The sequence below is a fragment of the Polypterus senegalus genome, chromosome 7, assembly GCF_016835505.1.
Source record: "Polypterus senegalus isolate Bchr_013 chromosome 7, ASM1683550v1, whole genome shotgun sequence".
Taxonomy (NCBI): Eukaryota; Metazoa; Chordata; class Cladistia; order Polypteriformes; family Polypteridae; genus Polypterus; species Polypterus senegalus.
The window spans coordinates 37,098,418-37,119,365 of NC_053160.1; the positions used below are offsets into that span (position 1 = coordinate 37,098,418).

Here is a 20,948-nt window from a genome sequence, read left to right on the forward strand (position 1 = left end):
AATAATTAATTGATAGAAGAATCGACACAGAGCGATGAGGCATCCTCTTTTTACATTATTGTCCTGTTTTTGATACCTTAAATGGCAATCTGGCTGGTATTTATAAAAGTCCTAAAGTTGCCTGGGTTTTGTGTTGATTGCTACTTAGAATTTGTAAATAAACAGCAGTACTGTATGTATTTTATCTGATCTGCTACTTAGACTTTGTAAATAAACAGCAGTACTGTATGTATTTTATCTGATCTGCTACTTAGACTTTGTAAATAAACAGCAGTACTGTATGTATTTTATCTGATCCATGTGTTACACTTATATTTTTGGAAAGCACATGCAGTATACCTCACGTGTGGTACAGAAAAAAAAAAGAAAAGGGCACGTGGTAGTTTGACTCCGGTGAGGTGACTTCAATAAGGACTGGGCAGAGCCACATACTATTGAACACCAATTTAAAAGAAGATAACAGAAGTACTCAAAAAATGAAAGTACACATCTACAGACAAGTTAAAGTAATAGTAATGTTAAATTAAAAATGTTTGCGATCAAAATGTAGCTAGAAAGAAGCTGAATATGCGGTCATAAGAACTGGAATGTGGAACCTAAAGTTCAAGAGCACAACACTGCTTTTAAGAGGAAATCACCAGTAGAAGAGTTTGAATATTTGGTGAGGCTTGTTTCATTATGTTTCAAAATCTTCCATTAAGACTGCATTTTTAAAACTGATGATGTCTTCTCCTGATTTATAATTCCTGTAGTGGTCTTAATGTCTGCTTCAGATGTTAAAAGTTAAGAAAAACTATTTTAGTATAGTATGTCTTCTGTGTTGCCTTCTGATATTCAAAAGCAGTGAATATTTATTTTGCTTGTTTTAGTTATATGCTTCCCTTTTGTGTATGTATGTTGTGCATTATAGATGCATTACATTTACTTACTCATTCACTGTAATTTTAGTATTTTCTAAAATATTTAGTGATACTGTAGTTTACCATACAGGGTAATTTCATTTACATTTAATGTCAGGTTTATGGGTTGCCACATGCCACCTGCATCAGGTGAGATGGTGTTTCAGTCTTAAGGGCCAATGGGGCACAGATGGTCTACAAAATAAATAATAAGCTTCCCTAAGTAATTTAATCTTAATCCCTACCATACAACACAAGCCAGCAATGAGGTACTAAAAGTAAAGTAAAAAAGCGAGAGGCAATCAATATCAGGAATGCATTGTTGTCAAGAATTTATGACATCTTGATTTTTGGCCGCTGCTAAGGAGGACTACATTATATTTGCAAAAACCTGTGTGTTCTTCTTCCACTTTGTGTTTCAAAGAAGCACAGAGTCCTGGCACAAAAAGAACAGGTATGTTTGCAGAAGGTGCTTTTTTACTTGTTTGTTGGCCTTGCACTGACCATGAAACACCAGAACACGTGGTAGTTTGTGGTGCTGTCAAATGTACAGTGTGCAGTCTGAGCTGTGCAGTGTGTGTAGTTTACTTGTTAAAAATACGTTATATTTTTAGTTACCTTTCACAAACACTCAAGGGCCTGTACATTAGTGTTCCATCTGTACTAAAATTTTGAATTCGATATTCACACCAGCTTTTCGCAATCCTACTGTGCTAACAAAGATTAAAATAAAAATAGAAAAATAAACCTATACATAAGACCATCAAAATTAAAAACAGAAAGTAAAAGTCAAAATTACATTAAAAAATGAGCACATAACAATTTGTTTAAAAAGGTATGTCTTTTTAAATTAGTTTTAAAACCAGCAGATGTAGGAGACTGTGTGGAATTTAAAGAGGTAGGGAGCTCTGTAACCAGAGAGTGGCAGTGCTAAAAACTCAGTCACCCAGTGCCTTACATTTAGTATATGCGGGACAGCAAGTAATTCTACATTGGATGACCTCAAATTGCAGCAGAGTTTGTACATGCTCGAAATATAGATTGGACCATTGCCATTAAGAGCTTCAAATATTTCAAAAAGAGGTTTAGAAGATATATGATAACAGGCAGCCAGTGTAAAAGAAAAAGCAAAGCAGTTATATGTTCTCAGTGTTAAGCATGTTTTAAATATGTGGCTGCATAATTTCCCAGATTAGGACCGGAGTACAGCCATGCAACAGGTGAACACCTCAGCACCACACTAGTTTGAATGGAATGGAAGGAACAGTGTGAGGTGTTTTTTTTTTCCCCACAATGGTTGGTGCGCCAATGAGGTGCCAAAAACATAAATAAGTGCTTGAGCTGCCTGATCAGTAAAAGAAGATCTAATAAAGAGATGTAACACTGCTTTAAGCATCTGGAAACATTCTTAATTTAAGGTTCAAATAACAACTTGAAATCAAAAGCAACACCCAAATTCCAGACTTCCAAAGAAGAAGAGAATGCGCAACTATTTTATCAATGTTAAAGTTGCTAACAGATTTTAAGAAGAGTCTTATGAAAGTATGTTCTGTTTTGTCTCCATTAAGTTTTAAATAGCTGTGGCACACTAAGAATTAATGTGACCAATGCACTCATTTTTGTGAGAAATCAAAGGTAGGCTTAATGTGTATGTATATAACTCTGTAATCTACATAGTAATGAAATCACAGACCACAATGATATATATTCTTACACAATGGGCAAAAATAAATAATAAAAAGCAATGGGCTTATCGATTTTTACATCAAGGCTGTTCAATTCTAACCCTTTCGGGGTTGCTGTTTCAGTGTAGGAAGTTCATGGAGAACAGGCTTTCATGAGCAGTGTATAGTTGCGAGGGTCTCTCTCTCTCTCTCTCTTTTTTATAATAGCATCTAAATCTATTTTTCTATATTTTGTGTCAGATGATAATGATGCCAGCTGAGACAGTTTTTTTTTTGGTGATGTGAAAGGTGTGTGAATTTTTATGTCTGTCTAGTTATTAGCAAAAGTGGAACTGATATTATTAGTCACTTAATTTAATGTCTACATAAAAGAAATCTGTACCCATACAGGAAAATTCTGGTACGAATTGTTATGTCAAAAATTGCACTAATACAAGTTGTGTTATACAGTAAACTGAACAGAATGTTAGACACAATCAAACTCTCATTCAGAGATGGAAAGAATCTGCAGAATGTACATAGGCATTCACTGGAACTGAATATAACCTTGAATATAACCTACTCCACACAACCCCTGCTGCTGTCCAATTTGGTACATTTATTTACCTTTTAAAGGTGATGGAGGCTGTATTAACATCAGGAAGCAAAGAAGAAAAAGAAATCCTGGAATGGGTGCTTATCCATTTAAATCCATCCATCCATTATCCAACCCGCTATATCCTAACTACAGGGTCATGGGGGTCTGCTGGATCCAATCCCAGCCAACACAGGGAGCAAGGCAGGAAACAAACCCTGGGTAGGGCGCAAGCCCATGGCAGCCGTTTAAATCCTTTATAATAAAATAAAGAATCTTAAATAAATGTTTACCTGTGAAACTGCATGATGCACAGGAATAATCTGAACTTGGATTCAGTTCAACCGAATCTTTACAGTTTTATCACCTTTATACTGAAATAATACAGTACCTTAATACTGAAACTACAGCATAACTGCAGATGACTGTTTTCTCCCCTAGAAAGATTATTTTGTACTCACCTGCAACAAAAGTGAATTTAATCTGTGGTTTAGCTTTCCTGCCAAATTTAGAAATCAAATTGACAGAGAGCGGCTTATCTACTCATGCACGCATACATTTCCATATCATCTGGCCAAATAGTGTTCACAAGATAATGGGCATTTGGGGCTGCATTTCCTGATTTAATCAATAGGTTTAGCAATTTTGGTGATTGAAGAAAAGTAAAGGACTTCTGTTTTTCTGAAAACCTTGTTTTGTTTTTCTTCGTTTGTATAATCATAGAGGATCTTGATTAACAACTCAAGTATTATAAACAAGAGAAATGCTTAATAAGATTCTATTGGGATATACTGTGGGTAATTGCAAATAGACAGGGAAATTTTATTATGCTGCTTTTGAAGATGGGAGCAGAACTGCAATTAGATTATATAATGAAGTCATTTTGGTACATTCACCATTTTAATTGTCAGTAGCTGACAATTTTACTTGGTGCTTTTCCAAGGTCTTTAAATTATATGATCTTTCATTTCCTCAAAATCATAAATAAAGGAGAGCCATAATGATTATAATATTGATTTTCTGCTCCCTAAAATGAAAAAGTGACCTAGGGTTGAATCTTTCCTTATACACAACCATGAACAAAAACATTCCTCAAAGTTATTTATGGTACTGTATGTACAGTACCTACCAAATAAGCCCTTCAGTAGACAGTTTTTCTTCATATTAACACTGCTATCATTTTTTTGTATTTATGGATGATTCCATTATTTTTCTTTTTTTGCATTAGCTGTATGTCCATTCCAAAATCCCCTAGCCAAAACAAAAAATCTGCCTTATGGTATATAGATATGAAAAGTGTTCCACCAGTTCAATTAGTAACATTTATGTAAGTAATTAAAATGGCAATGATCTATCAAATTTGGAAGTACATATTATTATTATTATTATTATTATTGCATTTTCAACAGATACTTCTGTCCAAACTGTATTAGAAGATAAGGATACAGCATAGCTATTTACACTGTTTTTTTGAAGTAAAAACAGGTCGACTTGTTTAACGTCATGCAGTGAGGCAGAAGTAGGAACTGAACAGCAGTCTTGTGCCTCATCCAAAAATAAAAGCACTAAATCTCCACGCATTTTTTTTTACAGTTTACACCCCTAGAATTGCAGCTGTGTTAAACCCATAAAATCTTTGTCATGTAACAAAATGAATAAGAAATAGTATGATTACTGGCTACCCTGCTCAACAATGGAAAATAATAGATATTTAAAGTGCACCCATATGCTATATTAAAACTAAAATACTTTAAAACAAAAGAAATTATCTAATGAAAGATTATTCGGTTCAACATACTGTAACTTCTTGCTTAACATTCACTCTTTGTTTCCATATTATTATATTTTCTGTCTTGTCTCCTGAAGCTTTATTGTTACTCCAGTTTCCTCTCATGTTTCAACCTCATATATGCTAATCCCATCTAGGATTGGTTACTGCCTTGCACCTGAAGTTACTTGCTTTAAAATAATTGGTGTTAAATCTACTTAACAGATTATATTGTCTACCTAAATGCTGTTATATGTATGTAGAGTGCTTGAAAACAAAAAATAATAAAACAACACAAACATAGAGTAATATGGTATTCTGAATATTATTTCTTTAAGCATATGCCTTATGTGTTCAGTAAAATGTATCTTTCCCATTCCAGGGAATATGGTGCAATTGATGATGTAGATATCGATTTACACATCGATGTTAGCTTTCTCGATGTAAGTATTTATTTTTTATTTTAATTTTCATCACTGTCTTTAAATGAAAACATAGTATACAATTATTTATCTTTTAAATCACATAGTAATAGTGTTTTTGTTTGTTTATCAAATACAGTACAAGGTATAGTCCAAAGTAAATAAGTCTTACAACACAAATATTTTCACTTTTATATAAACGTGTTTAATTAACAACACCCTCAAACTAATCTCTTTCAGAAGTAATATGCTTTTTTCAATGTTTGTATTACTCATTTGAAAACAGCTGTACATTTTATTTTCAAAAACTGATTTAAGGGATTAAGGAGGCTATGTCTCATGTATTTTCAGATATTTGTTGACCAATAATGACTGATATGATTGAATATTGTCATTCTTTTTGTTGCTTGTGTTTGCTACATATTCTTTTCTGTTTTTTTTTTTTTTTTGCTTTTTTCCCCCATTATACATAATGTCACATTGATCATATTTCTCACACAGTATACAAACTTAGGTTTACATATGACTGTTTCTTGCATGTACTATAAAATATTTCAAAAAAGTATACACATTTTATAAATGTCTATGTCTTGTAACATTAGTTAATTCATGGTTTTATTTACTTTTCTGCATGTATAGTGATATGACCCAAAAAAGTGGAAACACCAATAAGAAGTCTTTAACTTTACTGTTTAGCCATAAAATTAAATTCTTTAATATACCACATTTGGAAGAATTGTGGCAGTGCTTTTCTAAAGGAAAGGCAATCTCTTTCTGCCTGTCATGGGCATTATAATAATATTCTGATCTGTTGATTGAAAAGTTAGGTTGCATACTATTAACGTAATTGCCACATCTGTGAATGAGCACACTGTGTCCAGAGGGGCATTGTTAAATGTTTGGAGACACATAATGGAAATTAAATACAGTATACTTAGCATGAAGATGTTAACTTGAGAAAAATAATTGGTGATTAGCATCATTTTCCTTGTAACTGAATAAGTACTTGGTCCATGGCAGAAAAATTGCACTCCAAAACAATAATGTTTGGACTAAGCACTTAGATCTGTTGGCTTCTTATGGTGTGACATGCATGTATTTATCCATTTGTGCAGAAAGTTAGAGATGCTCCGATCAGGGTTTTTTTAGGGTTTATACCAGTCACCAGAGTACTGATCATATTACTGAATCATCAAAGTATGATTTATTTTTTGTTCTTTATCTCTTTAAAAACTTTTTCACTAAGATCCTGCTAAACCAGATGTGAAGAAACCTTATGCTCTATATTAAGGTGTTAACTTTAGTATTTTTTTAGTTAAATTACAGACCACAGGTATTACCTGTTCATTGTTTATTAACAAAATGAAATTCTGTGTGCCTGAGTGTAGCAAGTAGATTGCAAGAATGAGTACATAATGAACGCCGGCAATTTGAGCACTTTTGAGATTGTACCTAAGTGCACTGTGCCATTGGAACATTGTTTTCAGTTAATAAAGTTAAGAAATGTATTGTAATAATCATAATGTATTTTTCCATATGAACAACTGTAAACCTAATTTTGCCCACCCGTGTATACATTTACTATATTTATCCATTTTTTTCCATTGTGCCAACAAGACATTCCTAATTCTTGAGGTGTAAATATAAATATGGATTACCATTTTAATTATGCAGTACTTGTTTCTTATCAAAACCTATGCTGTATGACACATGCAAATAAGAAACATAGTATAAACTTTTAATAAAGCTGCAAAACTATGAAATGTTCATAAAATGTTTATCATTAAGATAAAAGGATAACATGCTTAACAAGTATACAAGTAAAATAGACAAATTTTGCTGTTAAGCATTCAAAATCATCTTTATCTTTATTTATATGAGCTGCTGTACTTAACACCAGCACTCTTAAAGAACTCAACTACTGTAAAACCCATTATTAAGTAGCACCACAACTAAATTATTGTAAGGCTTGGAAAAGCATATCCTGAAGTTTTTTTTTTTTTCAATCCTACTTTGCCCCACCAAAATTGGCCGATTTTAGATTGGTGGACAATTGATCGGAGCATCACCTGTCTATATTGCATCTCACCTTGATGGTACATTGCCTTTGCTTTTTGCACCACTGTTCTTAACAAGTACAATTAGGAAGTCGTTTAGCACTTTAACCTGACAGATAAGAAACAATGTCTTGGGTTCTCAACAGACCTTTTTTGATGAAATTTCCTGCACATATCTTAAACTGAAATTTTATATTGGTTAATTAAGAGTTGCTTGCCTGTTTAGCCTTGCACCTCCAACTAATGCATGGACGTAACAATCCAGGAGTATGCACTTCCGTCCACAGTTGCCCTTTGCTGATGATCTCCAACCCAAGTTCCAGGCAGCCATCACCTTAGATACACTGTTCCTTGTGAAACATCAGCAAGGTGAGCTGTCTCATCACTGAAGCTCCTGACAAACATGCTCCCACAGTCATGCCTCATTCCAAGTCACTGAGGTTTCATTTTCTATCCTAGCTAGCAGTAAGCACAGCTAGCGTTTTTATGTATGCATCTGGAGTGCACTAGCACATTAGTTAGTTAATTAATTGAAGAACTACACCTGTATGGAAATTCCGGGTTTAAGAATGTTTAGTAACTCAGTAATTGATAAACATGTTTTAAATTAAAACACTTAAAAGTAGCAGCATTATTGAATTTGTGACATTCCTTCATATTTTAGGTTTTTTTAGTTTAGGTTTGTGTAATATCAAATAATCATTTAATAGTAAAGACATGGATGTTTATTTATTGTTTAGCTTAAAAAACAAAAAGCACATTTTTTTCAGAATGTAAAAATTATTCAGCATTCAGCATAAATTTCCAGGGAGAACTATAATTAAATATTATTTTTAAACAGGAAGAAATTGCTGTTGCATGGGATGTTATTCGTAAGGAACCTGTAATTGTGAGGCTGCATTGTTCTCTTACACAATATTTAAATGGACCCGGTGAGAACCCCATTAATCTTAATCTCAGTTTTATGCATTTATATTTATTTAAAAATACTGTAATAATCCTCTTTTGGAATATGGAATTATACAAATGTCAAAATACATTTAATAATGCACTCAATTATATAGTCATATACTGTGGAATTTTTCATTTATGTATGCTGACATTTTACCCAACATACTGTATATAATGGAAAACTTTAACTGTAAATATTTATTAACATTTTGCATTTTACATTTATTTTTTATTTTCAGAGTTGATGTACTATAGTAGTGTGAAGATGATTAGTCAAGTTAGCATACATAGTACTAAATAATCTTCTACAGTCATGAAAAAGTTTGAGAACCCCTTTTAATTCTTTGGATTTTTGTTTATCATTGGCTGAGCTTTCAAAGTAGCAACTTCCTTTTAATATATGACATGCCTTATGGAAACAGTAGCATTTCAGTAGTGACATTAAGTTTATTGGATTAACAGAAAATATGTAATATGCATTATAACAAAATTAGACAGGTGCATAAATTTGGGCCCCCCAACAGAGATATTACATCAATACTTAGTTGAGCCTCCTTTTGCAAATACAACAGCCTCTAGATGCCTCCTATAGCCTTTGATGAGTATCTGGATTCTGGATGGAGGTATTTTTGACCATTCTTCCATACAAAATCTCTCCAGTTAAATTTGATGGCTGGCGAGCATGGACAGCCTGCTTCAAATCATCCCATAGATTTTAGATGATATTCAAGTCAAAGGTCTGTGACGGCTATTCCAGAACATTGTACTTCTCCCTCTGCATGAATGCCTTTGTAGATTTCGAACTGTGTTTTGGGTCATTGTCTTGTTGGAATATCCAACCCCTGTGTAACTTCAACTTTGTGACTGATGCTTGAACATTATCCTGAAGAATTTATTGATATTGGGTTGAATTCATCAGACCCTCGACTTTAACAAGGGCCCCAGTCCCTGAACTAGCCACACAGCCCCACAGCATGATGGAACCTCCACCAAATTTGACAGTAGGTAGCAGGTGTTTTTCTTGGAATGCGGTGTTCTTCTTCCGCCATGCAAATCGCTTTTTTTATGACCAAATAACTCCATTTTTGTCTCATCTGTCCAAAGCACTTTGCTCCAAAATGAATCTGGCTTCTCTAAATGAGCATTTGCATACAACAAGCGACTCTGTTTGTGGCTTGAGTGCAGAAAGGGCTTCTTTCTCATCACCCTGCCATACAGATGTTCTTTGTGCAAATTGCGCTGAATTGTAGAACGATGTACAGATACACCATCTGCAGCAAGATGTTCTTGCAGGTCTTTGGAGGTGATCTGTGGGTTGTCTGTAACCATTCTCACAATCCTGTGCATATGCCGCTCCTGTATTTTTCTTGGCCTGCCAGACCTGGGTTTAACAGCAACTGTGCCTGTGGCCTTCCATTTCCTGATCACATTCCTTACAGTTGAAACTGACAGTTTAAACCTCTGAGATAGCTTTTAGTAGCCTTCCCCTAAACCATGTTGACTGAACAATCTTTGTTTTCAGATCTTTTGAGGGTTGCTTTGAGGATCCCATGCTGTCACTCTTCAGAGGAGAGCCAAAGGGAAGCACAACTTGCAATTGACCACCTTAAATACCTATTCTCATGATTGAACACACCTGTCTATGAAGTTCAAGGCTTAACGAGTGAATCCAACCAATTTGGTGTTGCAAGTAATCAGTATTGACCAGTTAAATGCTTTCAAATCAGAAAAATTACAAGAGGACCCAAATTTTTGCACAGCCAGTTTTTCACATTCAATTAAATTGCATATAACTAAATACTGTTTTTCACTAAAAATCTTTGTTTGGAAAATGCACCAGTACTCAGATGTTCCCAGGAAATTAAAGACATACCACTGTTATCTTTTTTTTGTTGAAATCAGAGTAAATTATTATGCAGGCTGAGAGGGGTTCCCAAACTTTTTCATATGACTGTATCTGTTCAGAAAATACACTGCTGGCTAGCATACAGTACTGATAACTAACTCTCATTAGTTAGTATTGGTGTTATATGACAAATACCAGATTTTTGGATTATTGTCCTGCAGTAAGCATTTATGGATCACCATTCTTTTGCAGTTCCTACAGTTGATGTGTTCCAGGTTTCTACAAAGGACAGATTTGGCCTTGGACATCAGTTAAAAAAGTAAGAGAGCTTCTACAGTTAAAAAATTCTTTCAGTATTTTAGTAGTAAAAGAACAGTCATCTTTCAGTATTTTAGTAATAAAAGAACAGTTAAGTTAGGAGGTCATGTGCATCAGAAATAGTAAATGGGAATTTAAAGATACAGACAATGAAATAGCAGATGCCCTAAACTTACATTTTTCTGAGGTGTTTACAAGTGAGCAAGTGGATAACCTCCCAGAGGTAACAGGGACTACTAAGGAGGTACTGAGGGATTTGGAAATTTTAGAGGGAGAAGTACTGCTCAGATTAAATAGGCTGAAATCAAACAAATCACCAGGATTAGATAATATTTACTCTCGAGTTCTTAAGGGTGCTAGAGAATACATATATAAACCCTTGACATATATTTTTAGGAAGTCACTGTGCACTGGAGAGATTCCGAAGGACTGGAAAATTGCATATATCATCCCATTATATAAAAAGGGTGACAGGGCAGATCCAAGCAATTATAGGCCAGTAAGCTTAACATGCATCACAGGAAAATTAATGGAAGGAATGATTAAGGATAAGATTGAGCAACACATGGCGAGGACAGGAGTTTTTCTGAACAGTCAGCATGGGTTCAGAAGAGGGAGGTCGTGTTTTACTAATATGCTGGAATTCTATGAGGAGGTAACAAAAGGATATGATCAAAGTGGAGCATATGATATTATTTATCTTGACTTTCAGATAGTATTTGTTAAGGTGCCACATGAGAGGTTGGGCATCAAACTAAAAGAAGTGGGAGTTCAGGGTGATTATTTAGATGGGTGCAGAATTGGCTCAGACACAAGAAGCAGAGGGTGATGGTGTGAGGAACCTTATCAGAATTGGCTGATGTTAAGAGTGGTGTTCCAGGGGTCAGTGCTAGGGCCGCTGCTATTTTTAATATATATATACAGAATCTTAGGTTATATAACATGATGTGTGGAGTACAAGTTCTAGGAGGTTATGCTCAAGCTTTACAATGCACTGGTGAAGCCTCATCTGGAGTACTGTGTGCAGTTTTGGTCTCCAGGCTACAGAAAGGAGATAGAAGCACTACAAAAGGTCCAGAGAAGAGCGACTAGACCGATTCCTTGGCTTCAGGGGTTGAATTATGAGGAAAGATTAAAAGAGCTGAACCTATACAGTTTAAGCAAAAGAAGATTGAAGTTGTTGAAGATTGAAGAAGTTGACATGATTGAAGTGTTTAAAATTTTGAAGGGAATTAGTACAGTGGATTGAGACTGTTATTTTAAAATGAGCTCATCAAGAACATGTGGACACAGTTGGAAACTTGTTAAGGGTAAATTTCACACAAACATTAGGAAGTTTTTCTTTACACAGAGAACGGTAGACACTCGGAATAAACTACCAAGTAGTGTGGTAGACAGTAAGACTTTAGGAACTTTCAAAACTCGACTTGATGTTTTTTTGGAAGAATTAAGTGGATAGGACTGGTGAGCTTTGTTGGGCTGAATGGCCAGTTCTCGTCTAGATTGTTCTAATGTTCTAACAGATCTAAATTGTGCGTGAGTACATGCCTATGTTATTTTAGAATTAACATTTGTTGTATAAAGCTTTTCAAGTATTCAGAGGCATTATTTACATAGAGCAGTTTTATCCATACCAATATGTTCTTTCACTGCTGTTCTTCTTTCAGCTGCTCCCGTTAGGGGTTGCCACAGCGGATCATCTTCTTCCATATCTTTCTGTCCTGTGCATCTTGTTCTGTTACACCCATCACCTGCATGTCCTCTTTCACCACATCCATAAACCTTCGCTTAGGCCTTCCTTTTTTCCACTTCCATGGCAGCTCTATCCTTAGCAACCTTCATGCAATATGCCCAGCATCTCTCCTCTGCACATGTCCAAACCAACGCAATCTCGCCTTTCTGACTTTGTCTCCCAACCATCCAACTTGAGCTGACCCTCTAATGTACTCATTTCTAATCCTATCCATCCTCATCACACCCAGTGCAAATCTTAGCACCTTTAACTCTGCTACCTCCAGCTGTGTCTCCTGCTTTCTGGTCAGTGCCACCATCTCCAACCCATATAACATAGCTGGTTTCACTACTGTCCTGTAGACCTTCCCTTTCACTCTTGCTGATGCCCATTTGTCACAAATTACTCCTGACACTCTTCTCCACTTATTCCACCCTGCCAGCACACTCTTCTTCACCTCTCTTCCACAATCCTCATTACTCTGTACTGTTGATCCCAAGTATTTAAACTCATCCACCTTTGCCAACTTTACTCCCTGCATCCTCACCATTCCACTGACCTCCCTGTCATTTACACACATGTATTCTGTTTTGGTGACTGACCTTCATTACTCTCCTCTCTAGGGCATATCTCCACCTCTCCAGGGTCTCCTCAACTTGCTCCCTACTATCGCTACAGATCACAATGTCATCAGCAAACATCATAGTCCACGGGGACTCCTGTCTAATCTCGTCTGTCAACCTGTCCATCACCATTTCAAATAAGAAAGGTCTCGGAGCTGATCCCTGATGTAATCCCACCTCTGAATGCATCTGTCGCTCCTACTGCAGACCTCACCACTGTCATACTTCCTTCGTATATATCCTGTACAACTCTGTCATACTTCTCTGCCATTCCCGACTTCCTCATACAATACCACAGCTCCTCTTGAGGCACCCTGTCATATGCTTTCTCCAGGTCCACAAAGACGCAATGCAACTCCTTCTGGCCTTCTCTAAACCTCTCCATCAACATCCTCAGAGCAAACATCGCATCTGTGGTGCTCTTTCTTGGCATGAAACCATACTGCTACTCACTAATCATCACCTCACTTCTTAACTTAGCTTCCACTACTCTTTCCCATAACTTCATGCTGTGGCTTATCAATTTTATTCCCCTGTAGTTACTGCAGTCCTGCACTTCCACCTTTATTCTTAAATATCTGTGTTTCCAGCTTCATAATCATTACTCTGTCTGACACTCTTTTAACCTTCAAAACACTCTTGACATACTGTTCCTTCAGAATAACTCCTACCCCATTTTTCCTCCCATCCACACCATGATAGAACAATTTGAATCCACCTCTGATCCACCTGGCCTTACTCCCCTTCCATTTAGTCTCTTGCATGCACAATATATCAACCTTCCTCCTCTCCATCATATCTGCTAACTCTCTCCCCTTACCAGTCATACTGCCAACATTCAAAGTTCCTACCCTCAGTTCCACTCTCTTTACTTTCCTCCTCTCCTCCTGCCTCCCCTCCTGCCTCCGGACACGTCTCCCCCCTCTTCTTCTCCTTCTTCTTCGGCCAACTGTAGCCCAATTTCTGCAAGCACCCTGTTGGCTAACCGTACCGGTGGCTTTCATTGTTTACCTGGGGCTTGACTGATCCGGTATGGAAATTTGTATTGTCTGCATATTGATTTGGCAAAATTTTGCACCAGATGCCCTTTCTGACGTAACCCTCCCCATTTATCTGGGCTTGGGACCAGCATGAAGAAACACACTGGTTTGTGGATCCCCTGTGGCTGGGTTATGTTCTTTCACTGCTATGGTACATTATTCTATTTAACAGTTATATAAATCGTTATTTCGGCTTTCCCTTAAAGATAGGGTGAGAAGCTCAGTCATCCGGGAGGGGCTCAAAGCAGAGCCGCTGCTCCTACACATCGAGAGGAGTCAGATGAGGTGGCTTGGGCATCTGATCAGAATGCCTCCTGGACGCCTGCCTGGTGAGGTGTTCCGGGCATGTCTAACCGGGAGACGGCCCTGGGGAAGACCCAGGACACGCTGGAGGGACTATGTCTCCCGGCTGGCCTGGGAACACCTCGGGATTCCCCCGGAAGTGCTAGAAGAAGTGGCCGGGGAGAAGGAAGTCTGGGCATCTCTGCTCAAACTGCTGCCCCCGCAACCCGATCTAATTTAAGCGGAAGAGGATGGATGGATAAATTGTTATTTCAGTTAGCCTGATAAAACGCATGAGCTAACAGTTTAATTAAGAAAATATTTTTTCCTCCTAGTTTTCCTAAAAACCAACAATTCATTTTTTAAATATTATTGAGTGTTGTGTTTTTATTGGCTTGGAATAAACTTTTCATTCATTGTAATGCTTAGCTCTCAAACAACTTACAGGTGGGCCATTGCCATATTTCATTGAATTTTCTGATGTGGTGTGGGCTTGCTTTCTCCTTCTGTGGTGTATGTTCTTAATGAATAATTCAGTATGTACTGTATGTTCTGCCCTTTTTCTAATTTCTCAGCTATAGGTTTTTCAGAACAGTTTTTTTCCCCATTCACTTACTTTAAGGAAATGTCTAGCTAATTACAGTATTCTGTGCCAACGTTTGTCTTTGTAAATATCTCATAATTGGCAACTGCTTGGAAGCCTTAACTCTAAGATGTGGCACTACTTGCTTGGCTCAGAGTAATCAGTACTTTTAAGGCTGGACAGGGCATGTTGAGGAAAGGTATACAGCATTTTATAGTGGTGATCATTACTCTGTCCTGAAGCTGATATGCCAGTAGGGTCTTCTTTACTTATAATGTACCAACTAATGCTTTTTGCTACATGGCCCCTTCCCCAATTTTTTGGACAAGATGAAGTACTGTCAAAGAACTAAACAGTCACAGTACTCATATTCTTGTAGTTTGGATAAGAACTAAAATGAGCATTACACCTCGTAAACAGTAAAAGGGAACCCACACAGTACTTTGCATGCTGTCCTAATGCAATTTCAGTCCTTGAAGGTAAGAAATGCTGGTTTATTGACTGTAGACTTGAATCCATCCTGATTAATTTCCCTCCAATCCTTTTGTTCCTTTTAAGTGAGACATCAGCATACAGTGCTGTGAAAAGTATTTGCCCCCTTCCTAATATCCCCTGTTTCTGCAAAATTTATACAATGAATAGACTCAGACTTTTAGACAACCATGTAATATTGGAGAAAAGGAAACTAAGTGAGTACACAATACAGTTTTTAAATTATTACTTTCTTTACTCAGGGAACAAAGTTATCCCATACCCTTATTACCAATGTGAAAAAATATTTGTCCTCTCATAGTTTCAATACTGCGTCCTCCCTGCGTGGAGTTTGCATATTCTCCCCTTGTCTGCGTGGGTTTCCTCTGGGTACTGTGGTTTCCTCCCACAGCCCAAAGACGTTGCAGGTTAGGTGCATTGGCAATCCTAAATTGTCCCTAGTGTGTGCTTGGTGTGTGTGTGTGTGTGCCCTGCGGTGGGCTGGCGCCCTTCCCAGGATTTGTTTCCTGCATTGCGCCCTGTGTTGGCTGGGATTGGCTCCAGTAGACCCCTGTGACCCTGTAGTTAGGATATAGCGGGTTGGATAATGGATGGATGGATAGTTTCAATACTTGGTTGCAACACTTCTAGCAGTAATAATCTAAACAAAATGCTTCCAATAAGTTTATATCAGTCACGTCCCTGTTGAGAAATGTTAGTCCAGTCTCCTTAGAACTGCTTTTGTTCAGATACATTGGTAGGTTTGCATGTTTCATATCCTACTACAGCATATTTATTAGGTTTGAGTTGGGACTTTGATTAGGGCCCTTCAGAACTTAAATTTTGTTTCTTCTGAGCTGTCAGGTTTTATGCATGCTTTTGTATTTTGGGTTATTGTTCTTATGGTAATGGACAGATGACTGTATATTCTGGTAAGGTACAGAATTCATTGCTCCTTCAGTAAGGCAAGTGTTCCGTACCATCACACTACCTCTTGTTTTATTATAGCTGTGATATTCTTACTGTTGAAAGCGGTTTTAGCTTTCTTTGCACCATACATAGTGTGACCTGTGTCATTCAAAAAGTTTTACTTATTTGTCCATAAAACATTATTCTAAAGGCTTCATGATCATCCAGGCATTTGTTTGCAAATTCATGACAAACAGTTGTATTACACTTGGATATCAGAGTTTTCTGTTTGTCACTCTCCCATAAATTCTGTTTTTATTTAGTCTTTTTCTTATTGTGGAGTAATAAACTCTGAACTCACCTGAGGCTAGAGAGGCCCACAGTTCCTTTGACACTCTTATTGGATCATCTATGACTTACTGAGTGAGACATTGCTGTGCTCTCAGGGTAATTTTGCTGTCTAGACGTTTCTGGGAAAATTCACCATTATTTGAAATGTTCTCTTTTTGTACATAATGACTTTTCAATATGGTGCGGTGGAGTTCCAGGGCCAGAGAAATAGGTTTGTAACTCTTTCTTCACCTAGAAGTTTCAACAAACTTTTAATTCATCTCTTCTGGAATTTTCGTTGATTGAGACATAGTGTTCTTTTGAAACCTTGTTGTGATTACTACAATATTATGGTAAGGGTCAGTATATGGTAGGGTTTAAATTCAACAGGGCTTGCTGCATTCAGGTCTGGCTGTGTTCAGTCAGATGTGTCTAATTATCAGTTAACTTTGGTCAGCGGTTTGAGTGAGTAACTAAGGTGGCAGTTACTTTATCATGTGAGCAATTCAGGTGCTAGATAACTTTATTATTTATATTTATTAAGTAAATATATTGAAATGGTATTATGTTTACCCTGGTTCACTTTATCTAATCATTTTGTTTAAAAATAAGTATTGCAGAAATATGAAATGCTTCAACAAAACAGCACACAGTACATCATAATCTGTGTCTGCTGTGGCATATGTAAATTCAAAACAGTGTCAATAAACAAATATATGTAAATAAATATCCAAGAGTATTACATTTAGAAAGAAAATAAATGTGAGAGATAACTGTATAATGTATAAGTTACTTGTATTGTCTGGCTATTATTTGTTTTGAGATACAGAATAGTAAGTAATATTACTTGGCACTGGAAACTTGAATTGTATAAATGCTTAAGCAGTCCCTAGACTGATGTTACATGTTTTCTGTTGATCTCCTTTGTAAGTTGCTTTAGACAGAAGCCTCTTTTAAGCAAATACATGTAAATACAATGTAAATCTTGGTCAAAGGTCAAACAGATGACAGTATTTTATTTAATGAACTGCCGGTAAACATTGTTTACGAGTCTTTTGCTTCAGGCATGAACTGCCATGGTATCACTTGCTAGGCAGACAAGAGCAATACAATCTGTTACTTTGGTGTCCAGCTTTGTTGAGACATGTTTTGTTATGAATTTCTTGAGTGGATTTGAACATGGCACATGTGATGAACTCGGCTGTTTTAACTGTCCATTGCAGGGTTTTCTGGTCTGCAGTGGTGCAGTTTTCATACCAGTCTGTCTGTTCTGCGCAGTACCTTTTGAAGATTTAAGTGACTTTTATCATTGCAACATAGCAGGTGCCAGATGTATCAGCATATACAGAGCAGCTTTGCTGATATTTCAATTGTTGGCCTTATCACTAGGATAAAAGAATGTCCTTCACACAAGAAACAAACTGCTCAATGGCAGTCAGTCATTCAGACTGATGAAAAGGGCCCCTGCCACTCGCAGTAAAGAGAAAAATGTGGGCTACAGTCAGTGATGAACAATAATGTATACAACAGTTTTACTGGAAAAGGAATATCACAACTCACATCTCATGTAACATTGTCAAGGATACAGTATAGCATCTAATGACCTGAGTTCTAGTGCTGTCAGTGCAAAGCAAGATGACACCATTGCAATGGAGTGTGTTAAAAAATATCCCTGAGTTTCAGATGCTTAATTTTGATGGGGATATTAGGGTGTGGTGAAATATGTTGTCTCTTTTGTGTCTGAATAGTATATCAAATGCACCAGTTTTGTCTGTGTGCCTTCAAATTCTGACTTCTTCAACTGTAGATATTTTCAAAATGGCATTTAATTTTTTTTCTTTTTTTTTTTTAAGGATAATGCAAACATTTGTTACTCAGCAATGGAAAAATCAGAGTAAAGAAAAATTAGTCTGCCCATATAGCAAAAAACTTCCGGAGAAGAAGGTCAAATCCCCCCTGCATATCTTTTCTACATTGCGCAGGTAATTACACCTGGTTTTGTCTAACTTTTAGCAAAGCTGGTATGAATACAGAATTAAGCAGTATTTTTTGAGTAAGGAAGTGTACATTTGACTATGTTAAGTATCCAGTATCCCACTACTGTCCCTCAAAAAAAACAAAAAACTTTTATTATCTTAAAATATATGTTGTGATGTATTATATTAATTTAATTTGTGGTGCAATATAAATATTTTTACAACATCATATTTTTTTATGATCCAGATCTCCTAGTTATCCCCCACCTGGCAGTGGAAAGAGCAAAACAAAACTTAAACCTGACCAAGATGGAATGACAAAATCCCACAAACTCTTACGGAGAACTTGTTCTAGTGCAGTCAAGACAGAGGATGGGTGCATGAACAAGTCTCATAAACCACTTGGACGTTCTTTATCCAGTGACCCAAGGGCTGAACAGACATTGGCTTTGAAACCCCATAAACTCTTGAACCGGACCTGTTCTGCTTCTGTAAAGCAGGATGATTGTGCCTCTTTAAAGCCCCATAAACTGTTATCCAGGTCATGTTCTGGTGACCCTAGATGCGAGCACAATAACAATAGCACCCTGAAGCCCCACAAGCTTTTGAGCAGGTCTTGTTCTAGCACTATACGCACAGAGGAGCTTGATGGCTTGAAGCATCATAAATTGTTAAGTCGGTCCTACTCGAGCAATACCAAAGTGGGGAAAGCTGAGCCCTTCAAGGAGCATGATTCTGAGGGCAGGCGACTCTCTCTTACCTCAGGGCTTATTGGCATCCTTACACCTTCTATATCCTACCAGCCTGTTGTAAGTATCTTTAAAGTTATTTTTAACTAGTTTTAAGATCTCTCTTAATAGATAATATAAAATAAAGTCAGTAAGATTGTCTTATTTTATTTTACTATAATGCAAGACAATGCATATAAAAAGAATAAGTTGCAAATCTGATATTTTTTTTGGAGTGAAAAAGAAAGTAAGGAGAAAATATTTGTTGACAGAAGTAAGAATGTCAATCTACATACAACAATAACGTCTCTATAAACCTATGTCCCTCTAAAGAAAATGTATGCACGGTATTACACAAATTAATTATAACTGATTATTCATTCAAGTATGGATCCTGCTTATTTAAATAAATAAATAAATAAATAAAATATCAGTTCAGAATTTTATTGTTGGTACTGACCAGCCAAGTGTGGAACAATATGTAATAAAAATAAGCTTCTGTGCTGGGAATTAAGTAGGTTTTACAAATTTAGCCAGTAAATTTTTGTAGTGGAAAAGATTTACTTTCACATATATCACATACATTGTTGCTGAGAAGAACAGTAACCTTTATGCAAAATTGAACATATGGCTTCTGACAAGACAGGTAACTTGCATTTTTGCAGATAATTTAAACTAATGTAGTTTATGTGTATAGAGAAGAACTGCAATAGTTAACCTTACAAACTGTCTATATACATTTTCATTTATCCAGGATAAAGTCGTTTTTTAACTCTAATGTAAATTTATACATATAGAATTTACCTGAGCAAAAAGATATTTATGGAAGATGATTCTGTACACTGAATATTAACAAATATGCTTAAGCATGTAAGTAAAAACTGTAGTGAAAATCTGCATGTGATGATACTACTAATTCTACTACTATTGGTACTACTAGTTGCCATACTCTTTGCATTTGGTTGGAAATTTAAATTCACATTTGCTGTTAATCAAAAATAACAGAGCTCCTTGAATGAACATAAACAGAATAAGTGTACTGAAATACAGAAATCGGAAAGTAAGCTGCAGAGTATCCAGTGCTTGCATTTAATTGATTACATCTGATTACAGGGCAAAATTGGGGAACAGCAGAGTTTGGCTTCTAGTTAGGGCACTGGATAGAATGGCCAGAGTGGGGTTGAAAGCTTCTGTACTAAAGGCATGAAACATCTTTATGTTAAGGTAATATCTGGATCTTCTGGCAGGAGCTAAGATTTAACAATGATTTGGTTGAAGCTGGCCAAAATAATGCCTGACTGGAAGCCATTTTATCATGAACGGCAACAACCAGGAAAACCTTCTGGAGACTTGAATTTAGTTGTAGGTTTTAATATCATTTAAAGTTATAAAAAAAAAAAAAAAAAGTGGCATTAAGTTACACTCCTGTGTTGAAGCATTGTTTAAAGCTTACTCTAGATTTTTAATAACTAATGTACTATGTAATGTAAAATATATGATTTAATTAACTGTTAATAATAATGATAATATACTTTTTATTCTTTGGGCAGCAAAATGACACTTCCAAGTCAGTTCCAGCAAGTGAGCATGGTTTTCTTGTTCAGGTAATTGTTAATAAGCATTTGTAAATTATTGATGATACAGTTTATATCTATCAGTATTTAAACATATGTTTAAGTTTCATGTCTTCATGCTTGAGGTATGAATGGAATAATGTATTTTATATAGAGAACTTAAAAGAAAAACTCAAAGAA

At 36.2% G+C, this 20,948-nt stretch overlaps 1 protein-coding gene across 2 annotated transcripts in view; it reads left to right on the plus strand.

Annotated features, from left to right (window-relative positions):
* Positions 1 to 20,948, plus strand: part of parp8 (poly (ADP-ribose) polymerase family, member 8) — a 199,795-nt gene that overhangs the window by 122,274 nt on the left and 56,573 nt on the right. For both annotated transcript variants that reach the window (XM_039758496.1, XM_039758497.1), the window contains 6 exons: positions 5,309 to 5,369; positions 8,247 to 8,337; positions 10,455 to 10,521; positions 18,344 to 18,472; positions 18,714 to 19,275; positions 20,745 to 20,798. In XM_039758496.1, coding sequence (XP_039614430.1) covers positions 5,309 to 5,369; positions 8,247 to 8,337; positions 10,455 to 10,521; positions 18,344 to 18,472; positions 18,714 to 19,275; positions 20,745 to 20,798 — 964 coding nt within the window. The remainder of the gene's footprint in view (positions 1 to 5,308; positions 5,370 to 8,246; positions 8,338 to 10,454; positions 10,522 to 18,343; positions 18,473 to 18,713; positions 19,276 to 20,744; positions 20,799 to 20,948) is intronic.